This window comes from Melanostigma gelatinosum (genome assembly GCF_949748355.1).
Source record: "Melanostigma gelatinosum genome assembly, chromosome: 3".
Lineage (NCBI taxonomy): Eukaryota > Metazoa > Chordata > Actinopteri > Perciformes > Zoarcidae > Melanostigma > Melanostigma gelatinosum.
The window spans coordinates 25,890,449-25,909,148 of record NC_136636.1 but is presented as its reverse complement, the minus strand read 5'-3'; the positions used below and the strand labels follow the sequence as shown (position 1 = coordinate 25,909,148).

Here is an 18,700-nt window from a genome sequence, read left to right as displayed (position 1 = left end):
GCTAGACATGCTTTTATCAGGTTGAGCATCCTCAGCATTCTGGTGACAAACACTGAATTTAAACTCCACAGTGCAGCTTTACATGCCGTTTGTCAGATAACCAATAAACGAGGCTAAAAGGTTTCAAATCTTTTTTTCTTTATTAGTGTCCATGCACAGGCCTGCCAGCGTAGCTCCATTTAGTATTTATATTTATAGAGGACTAACCCTGAAGTTGACACAATGCATTCAACATCACCAATCACTGTGTATAGGAATGTAAACTTGTAGTAATACATTGCACACTATGTGACAGTACAGACAAAAACATCTGGTCAGTTTAGGATTTTGGGGTGTTTTGCTGCCATCGCGTCATCTTTCAGACTCGTGGAACGAAAACACCAGAAAGTGTTTTTATTTTACCGTGTTTATTTGAGTCTGTAGATTTTTCCTAAATTAACTGAAAGTTATCAGATAATGCCTCGGCATAAAATCTCACAACTTGTAAAACCAAAAATCAATCTTAATGAAAGTAATCAACTGTGGCGGTTCCATGATATGTTAGTTCAATGTTTAACCATATTCACCGATAGTAGAATGTCTAAGTTTACAAAACATATCTTTAAAGGCGGTTTCCTCAAAATTAGTTTTTCGTCAGACTGAGCCAAACTTTACACTTTCATTCCTCTCCATGTACTGAGCCTGAATTACAGTTATTACTAAAAATGTTTGAATGTCTGTTGAGAGTATTTTCTGATTCATGGAGTGATACAGAAGAGAAGTCCCTTCATGAAAACCTTTGACTCACACAGGAATTTTGAAACTGTCTTTATCCAATGTTCACATTTATGTTCTGTAAAAGTATTCAAATTAGCACATTTTAATTAGATAATGCTCTATTTGCATATTTAAAGATACAATTTCAGACAGCTTGTAATACATCAACGTCAGCAACCAACTGATAACATCATCAGTTACCCTATTCACCTGTAGCGTCTCTCCTTGTGTCAGTGTATGAAAGTGACCAACACACTGTAACAGCTGCTTTGAGATCAGCGATTCTAATCCATGTACGGATTTCTGTGCATTAAGACTGCAGTTTAAAACCCCCGTCCTTCAGGCGCTCCCGTCCGGCCGTGCGTCACTCGGAGAGGCCCCTGAAGTCAGGTTCTGTGTACGGCGGCAGGGCCGTCTGCTGGCGGAGAACTTTGTCCATGATGGCGATCTCTGCGTCCCTCTTCTCCACCTGGTCCACGGGGGTCCAGGACATGTCGTGTTGGAGTTTGAACGCGCCGACGAATGTGTGCGGGCAGCTGGGACCCCATTCCTGCAGAGGGGAGGACGAAGACAGTGGGCAAAGGTGAGACGTCAATGACTCAAAAAACAATTATCGAGTTCCAGCTTCAGAATTTTTAGGATTTCTTTTGGTCTTAAGTCAAAGTAAAATGACAAATTTGGAGTTTTAGACTGTTGGTCATAGAAAACAAGCTATTTGGTCTCACCACGGCCATTTTTCCACCAGTTCCTGATATTTTTTATTGCTAATCAAGAAAACTTAATGGCAGAATAGATGAAAACAATCACGAAGGAATATGTAGTTGAAACCCATTTGTTTTTTGTGTTTCCAACTTACAAAAAGGTTTCAAAGGATCTGTTTTACTGTCAAAGTTCTCCAGCTTTCCACGACGACGAACAAGCACAGACAAAACTATAACCCATCAAATCCAAACTAACCCGCCTGTGGTCTCGCACGCACGCACGCACTGCTGGGGGAACTCTCCCTGAGGTGAAGTTAAGCAACATGTCGTAACACTCTGCATCCACGTGTGGGGACATACCATTAAAGGCAGCTTATCAACCTGTCTTGGGTTGCTGTATGTATCGGTAGAATGCCGACCTTAGGGGAGATGATGGAGAAGTACTTCTGTCCAGATGGCCGCTGGTAGAGGTAATACATGTTGCCTGCTTTTTTCACAATGTTACAGGCAGCGTGGTGGAGGTCGGCATCTCTTTTAGCGTCTTCTAAAACCTGGAAAGAGAGAAAAGATAAGAGCACTGGACCGAAAGCACATCTCTTGTCTCATAATCAAATACGAGCAGCATTTTTTCCATTTATAAATTGTATTGTTCATGTTTGAGGGCCAAGGCACAGCAAATATATTGTACCAGATAAAGCTAAAATCTCACCTTCATCTGTCGTCCGTTTTCTTGTTAAAATGTACATTAATATCAGGAAGAAAACTTGTTGAACGGATCCCAATCCACAAGAATCCATAATGGATTGTTTGAAAACTTACCACAGTTTACACGTCCTGGCATGATCAGCCACAAACTAGCTACAGTGGCATTAAAAGAAGTAGTAACTGCAGCATTTATATTTTACCGACGCATACATAACACCAGCCCATTCATTGTGTGCACTCGTGTTTTTGCTGCTCACCTTCCTCGCCTGTTCCTGCAAGTATCTGATCTGGCCAGCAATGACCGCCAGTTTGCTGCAAGCATTGGCTTTCGTGAAATCATCTCCCTACAAAAACAAAAAATATTAGTACCTCACTAACAGTTATGGCCGTGTATAACTGTAAAGTTTGGATGTTTATTTTGTCCATACCCTCTGTACTTGTGTTGCCAGGGCCACTAGGTCCGTGGGGTCTCCTACTCTGTTGGTCTGATAGGAACTGACCAGTTGCACCCCGCTGGGGTTGCTGCTGCTTTCAACCAGAGTCACTGTAAAAAAAAAAACACACACAAGTAGAGTTACATCACTATTATATAATGCATGTAACCGAATCATCGGGAGAAACGTTATTCATAATGCAACTACAATTACTGTGTCAATGCCAGTGATGTCATTACTGTAGCTGCTACTGTACCATCACAACAGCTGCAACGATTACTTAACAAATTATGAATCAAATAGCATAGTAATGCAATGAAATTACTAATAATAATGTGCATTGACCCGAAACTCTTCACTGCACTTCCGCCTCATTAGGCTTGTCACGTCAAAGTATTTCAGCAACCATGCAGCATAAAGAAAACAACTAATAGAGCTGACATTAAGTTGCAATTAACGTTAAATGCCTAGGTTACCGCGCGCTGAGCTAACTGTTGCTAATTAAGCTAAACAAATATAACCGCATTCTCAATGACAGTGAAGCTCTGTGAGACTCCGTAAAAACTATTTCGAGAGTGCTCAGAACGGTGGGAAGGTTTGACATGAGGTTTAACAACAAGACGCTCAGTTTCTGTTACCCGTGGTGGTTTTGTTGGGAAGGCTGACCGTCCTCTCCATGTTGTCTTCTGTCAGTTTTTACTGCGAACACGTCTCTCGGGTGATACTGTCATATGTAACCTCCCGGTCCAACTACTGGTTTTGTAACCAGCTAATATTTGACCAGAAATGCCATGCAAAATACCGGCAGTTTCACGGGGTCCTAAATCTCCGCCCCATTTTGCCCAAATGGTAGTCCTAATTTGTGCCTGTGAAAAATAGATGAAATAAAAAACTTTATCGGGTCTTTTTTGAATATAATAAATTCACGTTTTCAACGTGCAGCTTCCATTCCCAATTCCATCCTAATAAAAACAGATTCTGTAGTACATTTCATGTTATATTGCCATTATTACTTGAATGGGGTTTCAGGCGTATCAAAACAAGCCCAGTCTGGGTACAGAACATTAAAAAAATAGAGGATTTGTCACTGTTGATGAATCAAATAAGCAAAGTCGCGATATCGCCGCGTAACAGTTGTTAATAAATAAACAATTGTTGATAAATGTGTCACATCAACAGTTTAACACTGCAGATGCATCGGATATACTCACGGGAGTTTAGGATGTACTAGACTTTTAATAGTCTTGACTTGGGGTTTCTTGCCATTTCCTTGCATGGTTTCCCCCATGATCCATTGCGGTCACACTTACACAAGTTTTGCTTTTGACAATATACAGTCAATGGGTGGTGCTTTAAGTTGTGCTGATTTTATGAGATCAATGTCAACTTTTTCGTTAGCTCAGAAAGACAGTCCTGTTTTCACCTTTGTGATAATTTGATCTCACAGGTAACTAGTAACTACAGCTGTCAAACTAATGTAGATTTGAGCAAATATGTATATACATATATCAATATGTAATGGGTTAGAAGTAACAGACAAAGGAAATACTCAAGTTAACAAGTACCTCAAATGTATACTTAATAAGTAGATTAGAGTAAATGTACTAAGTTACCACTACTGGTCTGTGTATAAATTGCTCCGATGTATTCAGAAAATGCATCTGCAGGTTTCATGTGATAAGAAAATGTGTTATGACATTCATTTTCTTAATAACAAAACACTTCTATTTTTAGCAATGATATTACATACCTGCTTATTTCATCATAACAAAAGAAGTAACTATTTATAACAACGTATCGATTAAAAAAGAATACAACTTTTTCTTGTTCGATCAATGTTATGTGACGATAACTAGTAAACTATGTCCCCAACACATACATATCAGTCATTGTCTGGAATTATTAAGAAAAATATTTTTGTAGCACCTTAAATATTGTGATATTACCCATTTTTGTCCTGAACATGCATTAGTCATTGTGTGGAATTATTGAGAAAAACATTTTTATAGCACCTTAAACATTTAAAAAAATGTGCCATTTGAAGATACAAATTCAGTTCAGAGTTTTTGCTTCGTAAAATATCTTAATTGACCGTCAGTCAGGTATTATTAACTTCCAGCAACCCTCAAATCAAAGAATAAAGACACTTTACGCACAATTTAGGTGTATTTTCCCTTTAAGGAGCTGCAGGTAGCATGTTTTATACTGAATGTGAATATAATTTATTTAATCTCATTTCATTATGCAATATGTATACTTTGTTGCCATCTTATTCTGAAAACCGGATGTTCGTCTGTAGAAAACCGGAAGTTGTCTCACGTTAATCTATCCGCTAACTTTGCAAAATCCTTCGCTCGCTCCCGATCTGTGCCGTTTGAATGAGTTTACCGTGAATTCCAGCGTATAGGTGCACTAACATGTAAGTGTCTGCTGACTTGACCGCAGTGTTTTCTTGTACGTTTACTTGTAGCTTGTTTGTGCTCCCCAGAACAATAAAGGATCATTACAATAACAATTGTCTTTATTATAACAATGGCTTCTTCTTTCACCAAAATTACGCTAAGTTAATGTGTTTTAATACTGGGAAAAATATAATTAAATGAGAATATCACGTTCATACGGTGCCAAATGTGCTCTTTTGTTTTCTCCGGTTGGTTTTGCAGATTTTGCCCATTTCAGAACAAGAAGTGAAACGTATTGCTCTCATTTTTAGCTGATATAAACATTTTACACAATTATACTATATACTCTGTATATAAGAAGTATTTCACACTTAAGTCAGTCCTAACCTGCACCCCCCCCCAGTAGTGACGCTCTATATTACATTATTATAACTACATGTGTGTGTGTGTGTGGGGGGGGGGGTGGGGGGCTCAACTGTGCTAAAGCCCCGCCTCCAAACAAGTCCTTGTAGGAGAGCGAAGTTAACACCTCTTCTCTCTGACCGGCTTCTAGTCTCCCGGATCGGGCTGCAGAGCCCCGACACTTTTAGCACCATGGAGCTCCGTTATGCGCTGCTATTTGTCTGCTTCACTGCTCCACTGTGCGCTTCGCACATTCTGGAGCCCTACGACTTCCTCTTCGACACGGCGGTGGAAGCCTACTACAAGGGGGACTGGCTGACTGTGATCCTGAACATGGAGAAGGCGCTCATGAACAAAGCTACGGTCCGCAGCGTGAAGGCTCAGTGCCGGCTGAGCTGCGCCAACCAGACCGCCTTCGGTGACCGCCTGTCCGGCTTGGAAGTTGCCGTGCCGGGCGCCAGCTCCGTGGAGGACCTGGGCTTCTTCCAGAAAGTCCTCAAAAGGGCGGACTGCGTGAACTCCTGCGAGACTGACAAACTGGGTACCCCGACTATGCATGAGGTCACCGAAGAACTGGAGCTGGAGTTCAGGAAGAGGACCCCGTATAATTACCTGCAAGTCGCATATTTTAAGGTATACAAGTTAGCTAAGTGATACAGCTATTGAGCTCCAGTCAGGGCTGTCCCGTTGTAAAAACGCATCACACATTGCAGACATGTTTTCCAATGTAAGTTTAAAAACCAAAAAGAAGAGTAAAAGCCCCAACCCCCCCAAAACCGAGAGAAACCGTGCCACGTCTTAAGGTGGAGTCAGCTTCTGTGGAGTCTTGCCGTTGAGAGTTTTTGGGATCCAGTTGTTTAAAGGCCTAACGTGCTGCTTTTACATGCTACTTACAAACTCACACTGGCCAAAAGACGATGTGGTAAATGATGCCGCGTTGGCACGTTGGAGTACCTTTAGATGCAAAGTGAGATGGACAAACATAGAAAGCTATATGATGTACGATATTGTTCTTTTTTTCTTCATATTCACAGTTTTCTTGGATTGCGTTTAATCGAAAAATACTACCCTCAGACGGAACTTGAATGCAGCGCCGTAATGTAAAAGGTTGTTGCAGAATGTTTAGTTGTCACTGAAATATGTGGGAGTGGGAGAAAATTATTTAAATACAATTACAGCGTATTGCTATAATATTTCTTAACATAAATGAGCCTACAATGCATTATTCAGCAAAAAATAAAAAAGCACAAAACTCAACCTTCAAACCAAACTGATTGCTGGGGTTTCAGACTTTCACAACTTTGATAATTACATGGTAGGGAGCCAACAGTTCCGTTTGAGGCAGTGGTTTAGAGCTGAAAATGATACTTCATTGTTTATTTTAAATACAGGCCACTGAGAGGTGGGGGTGTTGCTGTGGATTATGTAGAAGGCAATAAATATGGGTGTAAGATAATAATGATAGACTTCAGATACTTGTGACACTGTATCGATTCTCAAAAACACTATCGGTCTTGGACAAATAGTTAGTAACCCTAGCCCTGTATCAAGATACGTATCGTATTGCCAGAATCTTGCCAATACACAGGCCTAGAAATACGTGGTTACAAGTCCTGCATTCTTGTGAAGTAAGGGACTGGTTTAAACTGAGAATTTATTATTCGTGCCGGTTTGAATAAGTTTGGTCAGTTTAGTCAAGTACAACTGAGACATAATATACACATTTGTCTATGAAGAATGGGACAAATGATGATGCAATGTGAAAAGAAGCATTGTCTGCTCCTTGCTTTCCCCTCAACTTTACTGTTATGGTTTCCTCTCACAGTTCTGATACAACCACTGTATGCTAGCTAGTAGCCACAAACGGCTGCTAGCAACAAAGTTGACTAGCTTAGCCGGTGAGCACAGTGGAGCAATTAGCAGCTAATGAGCCAGACATTTCACTCAGGAGTGGGCGGAGACCAAAAACAGAGCTAAAAGAGAGTGAATAAAGGAGTTACATTCGGCAGGAGGACAAAAACATGACTCAACATGGATGCTGATGTTAATCTGTGCTTTCTGGATGTGTGAATAAGCTACAGTTTGCTAACATGTTAGCCATAACAACCTCATACAGTGATAATATATCTATGTTGCGTTCATAGTTTGCTCCGGTGCCCCGAGTGGTCAAAAAAAAGAATGTATTGCTGCTTCACTGCATGAGGTTGTTATCGCTAACGTGTTAGCAAAGAGTTGCATTTCAAGCACAATTAGCATCCATGCTTTGTAGAAGGTTGGATAGACTAAACCCTGTTCGGGAGGCACGTAGAGACGCCGTCCCACGGCAGCAGAGAACAGTCCTGTGAAAAAGGGTCTAGGTTTTTTGAGGTGGTTTTGCTGACTAACACACCTTAGATCAGAGAGGACGACCTGAACGCCTGTGTGGGTATTACGTTTATTTTCCAGATCAATAAGCTGGACAAGGCAGTAGCAGCTGCCAACACATTCTTCCTGGCCAACCCGGATCACACGGAGATGAAGCAGAACCTGGACTACTACAGGATGATGGCAGGAGTACAGCTGGAGGACTTCAAAGATCTGGAGGCCAAGCCGCATATGGTGAGAGCAGACGCCTCCTCTGATGAGTTTATGGCCTTTTCTTTGGGCCTTTTTCGCCTCAAGGCCAGTCTTTTGAGGGAGTCTGCTTGTCTGTAGCGTTTATCTATTGCGCTCACGTTCCAGCACTTTGTGGTTGAGCACAGTTCAGAAATATAGTCCATTCTCAACAGTAAAACTGTCACAGAGGTTTTACAAATACCTACACAATGGCTGTAAAGAAGTGTAGAATATGGTGGAAAATAAAAGTGTTTTGGACAGTTATCTCTGTACACTGCACATTCTTTTTATTCTTAATACTGTGAACCTTCGTACATCCCCTGTAATATATATTTTGCCCATTCCCGCCAAGCTTTTTAACTGTTATATTATACCATTTTTCAAATTGTACTTTTATGGTGACACTCTGTCTCTCCTCAGGCCGAGTTCCTGCTGGGGAAGAGCTACTACAGCGACGACTCCTTCGGCCTGGCGGCGGATCACTTCGAGGTGGCCGTAGAGGAGCACTTCACCGCCGACAAGGAGTGCAAAGTGCTGTGCGAGGGGGCCTACAACTACGACGGGTACAACTACATGGAGTACAGCGCCGACCTCTTCCAGACCATGACAGGTGAGACAGTACGTCCCTTGGGGGCGGGGTTTGTGCGGAAACGACTCATATTGAAAGTTGATAATTTGCTGACCCTTGTCCTTTTGTCAGACCACTACATGCAGGTGCTGAACTGTAAGCAGCACTGCGCGGTGGAGTTGGCCTCAACCGCCGGCAGAGACAAGCCCTTTGAGGACTTCCTCCCGTCGCATTTCAACTACCTGCAGTTCTCCTACTACAACAGTGAGTCCGACAACGACACGTGTCTTTGTCAGCCTACAATTTATCCAATGTCCTCGACCGCCATGCAAGTGGCCTCATATCTTTGTTGAATATTGTGAAAATAACATTCAACAAAATCATTCCCTGTAGAGTTGTATTGTATTGACTGATGATGACAGAGGAGGGTCGCTCTATTTACAGTAGGGCTTCCATTTCGATTCGGTGTTCGATTATGGAAATGAATATTGGATTGTGAAGTCTACAGCCTTTAAATGAAGTTTTACGGTGTAGAACGTTATTTCGTTAGGTTGTAGATCTTTTAAAAAGCATGTTTATGTTGAAATACATATATGTATACATCTAGTTACGCGTCCCGTATTGGTTTATCCTCTCATAGACATGACCAGCAAAAATAGTTCCAACCTATATGTGTTTTTGAAGAAGGAATAATCAGATGTCATTTTTGGCCAATTCTGACGGACCTGATTTACAGAAGACAAACAGCCATCTGGCCTTCATCAGTGTTACAAGTGTGCTGTAGGGATGCATACAGACAAGTGACCCCTCCTCATTAAAGTAACTGGCAATGCATCTGTCATTTACATGACAGCCAATCAGCATCGAGCATTGGAACAAGAAGGTGGAGACTAGTTCTCTTTAAAAAATGTATAGAAAATGTCTGACTTGGCTATATGTTGGCTATATGTATATTCTAAACATGTTACATAAAATGTGTTCAATTATCTCAGCTGTTACATTTTTTAAATCTCCCTGACATGTTGCATCTCTTACTGGGACCAAACAAATCAAATAAAATAAAGTTGAGCCAGACTTGAAAAAGAATAGTCAAAACTGAAGCAGCAGAGGCTGAAGTATGTCAGATGGAACAATGAAGTTCACAGATTACAAAAATTCAGGAACATACAAAGATGATCCTGGAATTTGTTTTTCATGTGTATTTAAGTCAGAAACTAATTCGAAACTAATGAGAAAATACTTTCGATCAGACAAAATGTATCACCAGAAGTTCATGTTCTCAGGGCTTCTGTATGTATGTGATGGTTTTTCCTCTTAACTGCACCTTACCGTCACGCTTCCCACAATGCAACGCTAGGAGAGCAGGTCTGTAGAATAACTCTACAAACCCCTCCCCCTTCTGTCCTCTCTCTCCAGGTGAGAAGTACGAGCGGGCCATAGAGTGCGCCAAGACCTTCCTGTTGTTCCACCCTGACGACGAGGTGATGAACCAGAACCTGGCCTATTATTCTGCCGTGCTGGGCGAAGACAAGGCGCGACCTATAAAGGCCAGACAGGTACGACTCACACGACCCAGAGGCTTTTGTGCGAAGAGCCTCGTGGGCGTGTTTTGTTTTTTCTTAATCCATAATGACCAGCAGTAAATCAGCCCAGACTACACGCGGTGAGAGAAAGATTAGCACTCAAACGCACTCAAGGGCACAAGAGGGACATTAACAAAAGCACTGATGGTGATCTAAAGCACATAAGCTGTTTGCTGCCTTTAAAAGAAGCAATATGTGAGATTCCTTTACTGCCCCAGGCTCCGAACGTCCATACTCTACACTATTTATAGCGGGTTAATAGGGTTGTTGGTCGATACCAACGATGATGCAGGGTGCTGAGATGCATGGCTCTCCAGCCCATTGCGCGGTTTGGGAATAAAAACACTCCCAAGGGAGTCGGTGTGGGTGATGCTGAAAAAAACCTAAAACCAATTGAGTCGTGTTTCCCTCATAGTTATTGGTTGTTGTGCTATCCACAATAATGAAAGGTAGCAAATTAATAATATACTTTATTATGAATTCACCAACCAAAACATATTTAGTTTAATTTGTAGTGACCAGGAGGGTCATCACAGAGAGGATATTCTAACGGCTCTTAAGTTTTAAAGATGCTTCCTATTACAGAAGCGACTCCTAAACCCTCGAAGGAGCCCCGCCTTTTTGTGATTCATTTATTAATTACTTAACTGAATTGTCTTGGTGGTCCAGAAAATTAAAAACGTCATCCTACGGTCTGAGTAGCCTTTCAACCGTTGTATTTCATTGTTCATGTTGTTCCCCGTCTTGGTTGTCATGGCCACACATGGTTATTGTGAGTTCAGAACAGGCTCTAAGCCATCCTAACAAAGGGTTCCTAACAAAGGGTTCCTAACAAAGGGTTCCTAACAAAGGGTTCCTAACAAAGGGTTCCTAACTGAGGACGGTTCTGTAACAGCTACATTACTATTCTAAGGTAAGTAAGATTTCTTTCCCCCTGAATGCAATTGGGAAACATGCTTCTATAATTCCATAAAGCCAAACTGAGATTCAGACTTCGAAATATTTTTGTGCAATGAGGCCTCCGATACCTACATTTAGAATATCAAACCTGCCTTTTGACAGTATTTATGGTGAGCTATCAAGTAAAGGCTTAAACGTGTGTTTTCCTCCACTGGATGTTCCTGCTGGTCCTCTGTTCTAACCTTCTTCATCTGTGTTCTGTTCATACAGACCTCTCATGTGCTATTTAAAGTCCATGCACAGGCCACCATACATCAACAGCCTCTTTATGTTTTATGAGCGCTGTGTTCCGCTGGTCACCACTAGAGGCCGCTCACAACCAGAGATCAGTAAATGCCCCGTAGTTTTCTGCACTTGAACCTTCAATGGAACATGGTATCCTATGGATATATCTCCTGGAGCCGTTTTGCAGACGGTTTCAATTGATTTATTTGTTTACCTGCAGGTGGTGAAACTGCACATTCAGCAGTCCATTTTGGAGAAAGAGCTGCTCTACTTTGGATACGAAGCCTTCGGAATCACCTTTGTAGATCCAGTGAGTGAATAAGTCATTCGGTAGCGATCACATTTTGCCTATTTGGTATCTGACTGGTGCCTTTTACTGTCGCTTGGCATTCAGGACACATGGACCCCTGAAGATGTCATGCCTAAGAAGCTGAGAGACAAGCAGAAGTAAGATAGAAGAGAGCGCCTCACACACACACACACACACACACACACTGTGGAAGTGATGTCATAGCCTGTGTGTGTGTCTCAGGGCCGACAAAGAGACCGCGGCGAGGATCACGGAGGAGATCGGAAACCTCATGAAGGAGATTGAGACGATGGTCGAGGAGAAGAAGAAGGATTCTTCGGATATGGCCATGTTTATAGTGCCGACGGAAGGTGAATATTACACCCGGATTACAAGAGAACCCGATGTCTTTCATATTTTAAACAAACTACCCTTACGGTTGAAAGTTAACTACAGTACCTAAGAAATAAAAATGTCCGCCAACGTACCTTCGCCCAAAAACCTGGTCTTAATTCAGAGGAGAAAGTATATTCCTGCTATTTAAAGGGCCCATTATTCAGATCGTGAGATGCTCCTACACAGACGCTCACAACTCATGTGCTCATACGCAATCAAAAGGAGTTGTTGAGGGGACAGGGGATTGGGAGACAAAAGACATGAATTCAGCACACACCACCGTCAACGGACAGGGACAAATAGTAAGCAGAGTGATCAATAAACACAATATGAAACTCATCATATAACTATATGTTCTCGGACTGTACACAATGCTGAGTATAGTAATACTAGTATTATACTATTTGTAGTGTTAGATTCCAGCGGTGGCTACGTAAGATTGTTTCGACTGGTGTGATCCAAACATTTCCAATCACTCCAGAGCGTTAAAGTCACAATATATTGGAAAAAAAAAATCAATGTAATCGTTTAAAAAATTCACAACACATATTTATCCCACGAAATATTCTTCTTCAATCCATATTTGTTATCGTTTACACTCTCAACTACATGCACTTCAGACCATGCGCTATTGATCGTTTAAATAGAGCCCTCAGACTTTTTACTCTCCTTGATCCTGCGTCCTTGCTCCTCGAGGTGGTGCTCTGTTGCACGATGACATCAAGGTGACCATGACGGCCAATCAGCTGAACGGCTCTCAGCGGGTGCTGCTGGACGGGGTGATCAGCGAGGACGAGTGCAGGGAGCTGCAACGCCTCTCCAATGTGAGTGATATACGCTCACAGCCTACTGAGTTCAGCTTTATTCCTTCGTGAAAGCATCATATGAATAGATGGGAAACTACAGAAGTTAGCAACTAGCTGGTGAGCATAGCGGACCATTTATCAGAGTGTTGATGCTGTGCATATTTCCCAGTCAGCTGCTCTGAAAGGTGACGGCTACAGGGGGCGCCCCTCCCCCCACTCCCCCAGTGAGATGTTCCAGGGAGTCACTGTCCTGAAGGCCGTGAAGGTCTGTAGTCCCCCGGCCAACGTCTTTTGAAGCATAGCAACAGTAAGTAAAGTCAGTTTCGTCCCTGTGGCTGCTGCTAAACGCTGTTTCCACCTCCCACAGCTCGGACAGGAGGGGGCGGTTCCGCTGAAGAGCGCTCGTCTGTTCTTCGACCTCAGCGAGAAGGTGAAGAAGGCACTGGAGTCGTACTTCGGTCTGGACGCTCCGCTCTACTTCTCCTACTCACACCTGGTCTGCCGCTCTGCCATCGATGGTACGTCTGCCAGGGACAGTTTGCTGGCGTTGTCTGTCGGAGAGACTCATCCACTGGTTTTGTCCCCAGTGATGACGTTGTGACTCTGTCTTTTTCTGTTGATTCATGAAATGATCGATCACATCTGTCAGATCCTTCAACAGAAGGTTCAGTCTTAAAAAATATGAAAATGGGTCGGATTTAGGAAGTATAGAAGTCTTTTTTAAGTTTTCAAAAGATTTTTTATGGATGGGAAATTGACCAATTCCTTTCATTTATGCACCACCCATCCCCAAACAAATTATATTAAATTAAAAACCGTTTGAAGTAATCACGTTATTTCGTCAAGTTTTGTATGGCAAATAGCTCCAAATACTACACCCCCCATGATCCTGTGTCACAACGTAGTGGCACACAGTGCTGTAGGTGTCCCTGATTGGCCCAGAGAGGACATGAACATATATAGAAGTAAACGTATTTGTACTTTGTTGCAAAAGCAAGCTCTAAATTCGTGTAGCAATTATGTTGTATTGTTCAGAGTAAAATAGATTTACATTCCATTACCTCGCGATAGATCATCACTATGTGTTTGTATGAGTGCATATTTTGACTGAAATCAAAAACTGACCAGCTTTGGAGGCTAACAGCTGCTGATGTTACCGTTGTACCTGCCTCCTCTGTTGTGATGACGAGTTGGCTGGAAAAAAAGTGGTCAAAATGATGGACTTAAAGCTGGATCCCTTCACAAGTTAAAGCTGCATTGATGGTTTCTGGCCACTAGAGGGCAGCAGAAGAAAGCACAGACAGCACCTCATAAAGGTGCTGTGGTGACAATTGCCTATTTACACACCTAGCCAACACTGGCTATTAGCCATGTAGCATTAGCTTATACCATCAGTATAATACATAGCACTGTGTCATGTCTCCGCCCACCTGATGAATATCCAATAAAAGTCCATTATTTTACTTTTCTATGCCTACGTGAGGGGAACAGCCGTGGCCAGAGGCGTTATGTTTCCGGGCTGTCCGTCTGCTTGTCCATACATACGTCTCATCCTCGTGAACCCGATCGGAACGCCGAGAGGGATTTTCTTTCAATTTGGATCAAGTGTCCACTTCTAGATTCTAGACTGAAGTAATTCAAATTTGGTGGTCAACGGTCACGGTCGCTGTGACCTCACAAAACACGTTTTTGGCCACAACTCAAGAACTCGTCTGCTAAATATGACATTTTCACACAAATGTCTAATAGGATACAATTATAATTTGACATGACATTTTTGGCTATTAACTGCAACTTGACTGGTCGGGGGAGCCGGTTATTCTAGTTTTTTGGTCTTAACCAACTCCTGGGAAAAATATCTTGCTCTTAAGCTGCTAAATGCTCCGTTATGTTCACTAGCTGGTCTCTAACTTTGTCTGCTGTTTGTTGCCAGTCAGGTAGAGTAGAGTGGGTTTATCAGACCTAGTTTGCTGAAAACAGCTCTCTGCTGCTGCAAAGGGTAAACAGGTTGATGAGAGCGGAGTCCACGCTGGCTAAAAAGAATCTGGATGGTTTGAGTTGTGTGATCACAGTCTAAAATGTTCTTTTTGCTTGTCTGTTGTTTATTCAGAGAAGCAGGGGGGCCGCGAGGACCTGAGTCACCCTGTTCACGTGGACAACTGTCTGCTGATCTCTGAGCTTAACGAGTGTATAAAGGAACCTCCTGCATACACACACAGAGACTACAGGTGAGCACACACACACACAGGAGTACACGACAAAGTCTATCCATCGACCAGACAACCCCACCTAACACCCTGATGTCTCTCCCCTGCAGTGCCATCTTGTATCTAAACAATGACTTTGAGGGAGGAGAATTCATTTTCACTGAGTTGGATGCTAAAACAGTCACGGTAACTACGCAGCTTTTTTTTCCATCATCTTTTTTTCAACCTGTGCTGCATGTATAGATTTAACAAATACAAATTTGGAAAGTGCACTCAAAAGAGTGCACATCTCCACCAAGTGTATTTGCAATTACCACTGCTGTAATATTTGATTGAATGACTAAAAACCACATCTGCCACCCGAATACACCACAAGCGTATCAGACATTTTTTTGCGTTTTTTAACACAACAGATGCGCTCTCGTTTTAAATTTATGCAGCTGTCTGCACCGGCTCCGAGCAGCTAAACAGCAGTTCATTGTGTAACGCTTCACGTTGTGTTTAGTTCCGTTAATAGCTATGTTAGCCCCGTAAAGCTGTTAGCTCTGTTAGCTGTATTAGCCCCGTTAGCTGTTAGCTCTGTCAACTGTATTAACCCAGTTAGCTGTTAGCTCTGTCAGCTGTATTAGACCCGGAAGAGGTTAGCACTGTTAACTGTATTAGCCCAGTTAGCTGTTAGCACTGTTAACTGTATTAGCCCAGTTAGCTGTTAGCTCTGTCAGCCAAACACGCTGCAGGACTCTGCTGCCCACCGGCTGCTAACAGCTTACGGTACTCTCCTCCAATCGCCATGACAGGTCGAGCTCTGTTGTAATCAACGCTTGGATTCAGTTTGTCATTTGATAAGGGATCGTTACATACGTACATACATGTATCAATTTGAAAAATTGTCTTATGTAGGGGTGCAAAGCAAGAGAAGAACAATTTGTAATCCGAAACAGAAACAAACTGAAGCAGTTTCTGTATAATATATGTTTTTCCAAAATGTATGAATCACCGCATCCACAAGAGGTCCAATGTTACACGACTGTGTGTGTCCAGTAATATGCAAGCTTAGCCGTAGACAGACAAACAGACAGACAGATGCACGCACTCACAGGACCGAACACATAATCTCCTGGCGGAGATGACAAATCTCAAGCTTCACTGCTGTTAAATGTGGCATTGGTCTATCTTCTCGGACTACTTCAGGCCGAGGTGCGTCCACAGTGCGGCCGCGTGGTCGGGTTCGGAGCGGGGCAGGAAAACCCCCACGGCGTCAGAGCCGTCACCATGGGCCAGAGGTGCGCTGTGGCGCTGTGGTTCACCCTGGATCCTGCTCACGAGGAAAAGGTACGGGCCATCTCTGTGGACTAACATCAGCATAACTGCTAGTAGTTTTTAACAGCAGCATTCGTTCGTTTATAAAATCAATTGTGTACTGTAAGAGAAACACAAAACTCATGAAAGTGAAATTCTGACAACGGCAAAACTCTCCCTCCTAATATCTCAGTAATAAAACAGCATTGAGTTTGTACTATTCTTTTCTTCATTCATTGCTAAAAGAGGCAATTCATAAATAATGTAATAGGGTGCACCCTCATTTAAACCTTGATATCTTAATGGAACAATCATTTCCCCAGTAGCCAGTGGCTAATTTTCTACAAACATCATGAATCTAATAGAGTATGAATTGAGTTTTTGGTCTTTACATTTTCATCCTTAATTGGCTAATTTTCCATTCTTGTTATCCCTCAAATGTTTCTTTTTTTCTGTACCGTAGGAGAGAATCCAAGCTCAGGATATGCTGAACATGTTTTCCACCCCTGTAAATGCGGAGTTCATCAAAAATGAGGCGAACGGCGCCTCCGAGCCTCAACCGACAACGCCCGAACCGACAACGCCCGAACCGACAACGCCCGCACCGACAACGCCCGAAACGACAACGCCCGAGCCGACAACGCCCGAAACGACAACGCCCGAACCGACAACGCCCGAACCGACAACGCCCGAACCGACAACGCCCGAACCTCCCGCACAGCCTGACCCGGGAAACGCAGACGGCAAGCAAGATGACAAACCAGCGGAGCAGAAGCCGGACGTGCCAGCAGACGCACAGGCTGACGGACCAGCAGACCCGGCGGAGGACAAAGCGGAGGCGAAGCCGGTCGGCAAAACGAAAACAGCCGCCAAAGTCAAAGCCGCTCCGAAAGCGAAGGCCAAGACGGCGGACAAAGTCAAACCTGCTGCTAAAAAAGATGGGAAACAGACGGTTAAAACGCAAGCCAAGCAGGCGGTCCAAAAGGACGCAAAACCGGCTGCGAAAAAGACGGTAAAAGTCGACGCCACGTCGGCCTCGGACCCTCAGATCGGCAAGGAGGAGCTGTGATCAAACAAGCACCTGTGACTGTGTCTATTTTCCTACTATTTTCTACTTCTCTGTGGGTGGTCGAATGAAAACGGAGTGAACGGTTGAGTTGTCACTGAAATCATCACACGAGTGCTTCACAATCAAACTGACAATCTGCTGGAGCGCCCGGATCACCGGAACTACCTTTGTTTCGGCATCCAAAGGTTTTGCGTCTGTAGAGATGGTTCCCTCTTTCATCTCCGTTTGGATTCTCCGTGTTTTGTTTTTATTTGTGATGACATGTTCTGGAACCAAGCCAAGGTTAAAGAGGCAAGGGGGGGAAGCGGAACGTTTCTGTTGAGAGAAACTCAGATCAACCGTGTGAGAAATAAATAAAAGTGATGTTTTCTACATTGTGGTGAGTTTTCATTAAATGGATCAAAAACATAATGCGATGCTCCAAGCCGACACTGGGTGTCAGGGTGGAAGCGCCGCTCAGTAATCTCTGCTCATTTTGACAAACCGTAACAAATTCACTTTCGAAGAGAAATCCTCAGGTGGCGAGCTTCAAGATTTCGGGGGGGAAGTCCTGCTGTGATTTGATTTCAACCTGAATAATTCAAAGCCCCGGTGCTCATTGTTCTCTGACTTCCTTGAAGGCTCAGCACATTTCAGCACTGTCACATTATAAATCTCGGGGCCTGCTTGGGAAAAGGGAAAAGTTTGAAGTTAAGGCCCTCACTGATGTATCTGTTTTCTCTGTGGACGCTGCTGTTCATTACATTTTGATTATTTTTTTATTTTTTGCTCTTCACAAAAGATACCAGTTAACAGTTCTCTCAATCTCAGCCCTCAGCTCGTCCCCACAGAGCCTCAGTCGACAGGAAGCACACCATCAACGTTGTATCACCGAGGTGGTAAGTAAGAAGGTACATCTACTCAAGGACTGCACTTGTGTACATTTTCTTTAGATACTTATAATCAACGTAGAATAAAACAAATGTGACAATGAAATACAGATAAACAAAGCATGTCGAAGCAGGACGGTTACGTGTTCACAAATCTTGAGAGAGTGACTTTCCTTTAGTGTTACGCCTGAAGCAACAATCAACAAACCCTGACGGCGCCGCCGTGGCCCTCTGATATCGGCAGGTACCTGACCATGCAGAGTAAAAGTGATCACAAGAATCTTGAATAGGATCGAATTCAAAAGACAATTCCTTCAAGGTGGGTGAAAAGGAAGCTACCTTAGTCTCCAGTAGATCTGTTCCCAAATGTATTGGCTTGTTGTGACCCCTTCAAAAATGCAATGTCTATTTGCGAGCCGTCGTCACAGGCAGCA

At 43.0% G+C, this 18,700-nt stretch overlaps 2 protein-coding genes across 2 annotated transcripts; one reads left to right on the top strand and one right to left on the bottom strand.

The window, feature by feature from the left end:
• Window positions 1-31: 31 nt before the first annotated feature.
• Window positions 32-3,371, bottom strand: cUnh1orf50 (chromosome Un C1orf50 homolog). The gene is made up of 5 exons (XM_079296016.1): window positions 3,235-3,371; window positions 2,591-2,706; window positions 2,420-2,506; window positions 1,877-2,008; window positions 32-1,306 (listed from the first exon to the last, which is right to left on the bottom strand). Exons 1-5 carry the CDS (start codon window positions 3,272-3,274, stop codon window positions 1,121-1,123), a joined length of 561 nt encoding a protein of 186 aa, XP_079152142.1. The 5' UTR covers window positions 3,275-3,371; the 3' UTR covers window positions 32-1,120.
• A 2,177-nt stretch (window positions 3,372-5,548) lies between these two features.
• On the top strand, window positions 5,549-17,769 carry p3h1 (prolyl 3-hydroxylase 1). The gene is made up of 15 exons (XM_079295945.1): window positions 5,549-6,033; window positions 7,846-7,998; window positions 8,416-8,605; window positions 8,696-8,827; window positions 9,980-10,119; window positions 11,552-11,641; window positions 11,726-11,778; window positions 11,864-11,991; window positions 12,713-12,840; window positions 12,992-13,087; window positions 13,190-13,340; window positions 14,933-15,050; window positions 15,140-15,215; window positions 16,221-16,361; window positions 16,792-17,769. Exons 1-15 carry the CDS (start codon window positions 5,593-5,595, stop codon window positions 17,395-17,397), a joined length of 2,643 nt encoding a protein of 880 aa, XP_079152071.1. The 5' UTR covers window positions 5,549-5,592; the 3' UTR covers window positions 17,398-17,769.
• Window positions 17,770-18,700: the final 931 nt, after the last annotated feature.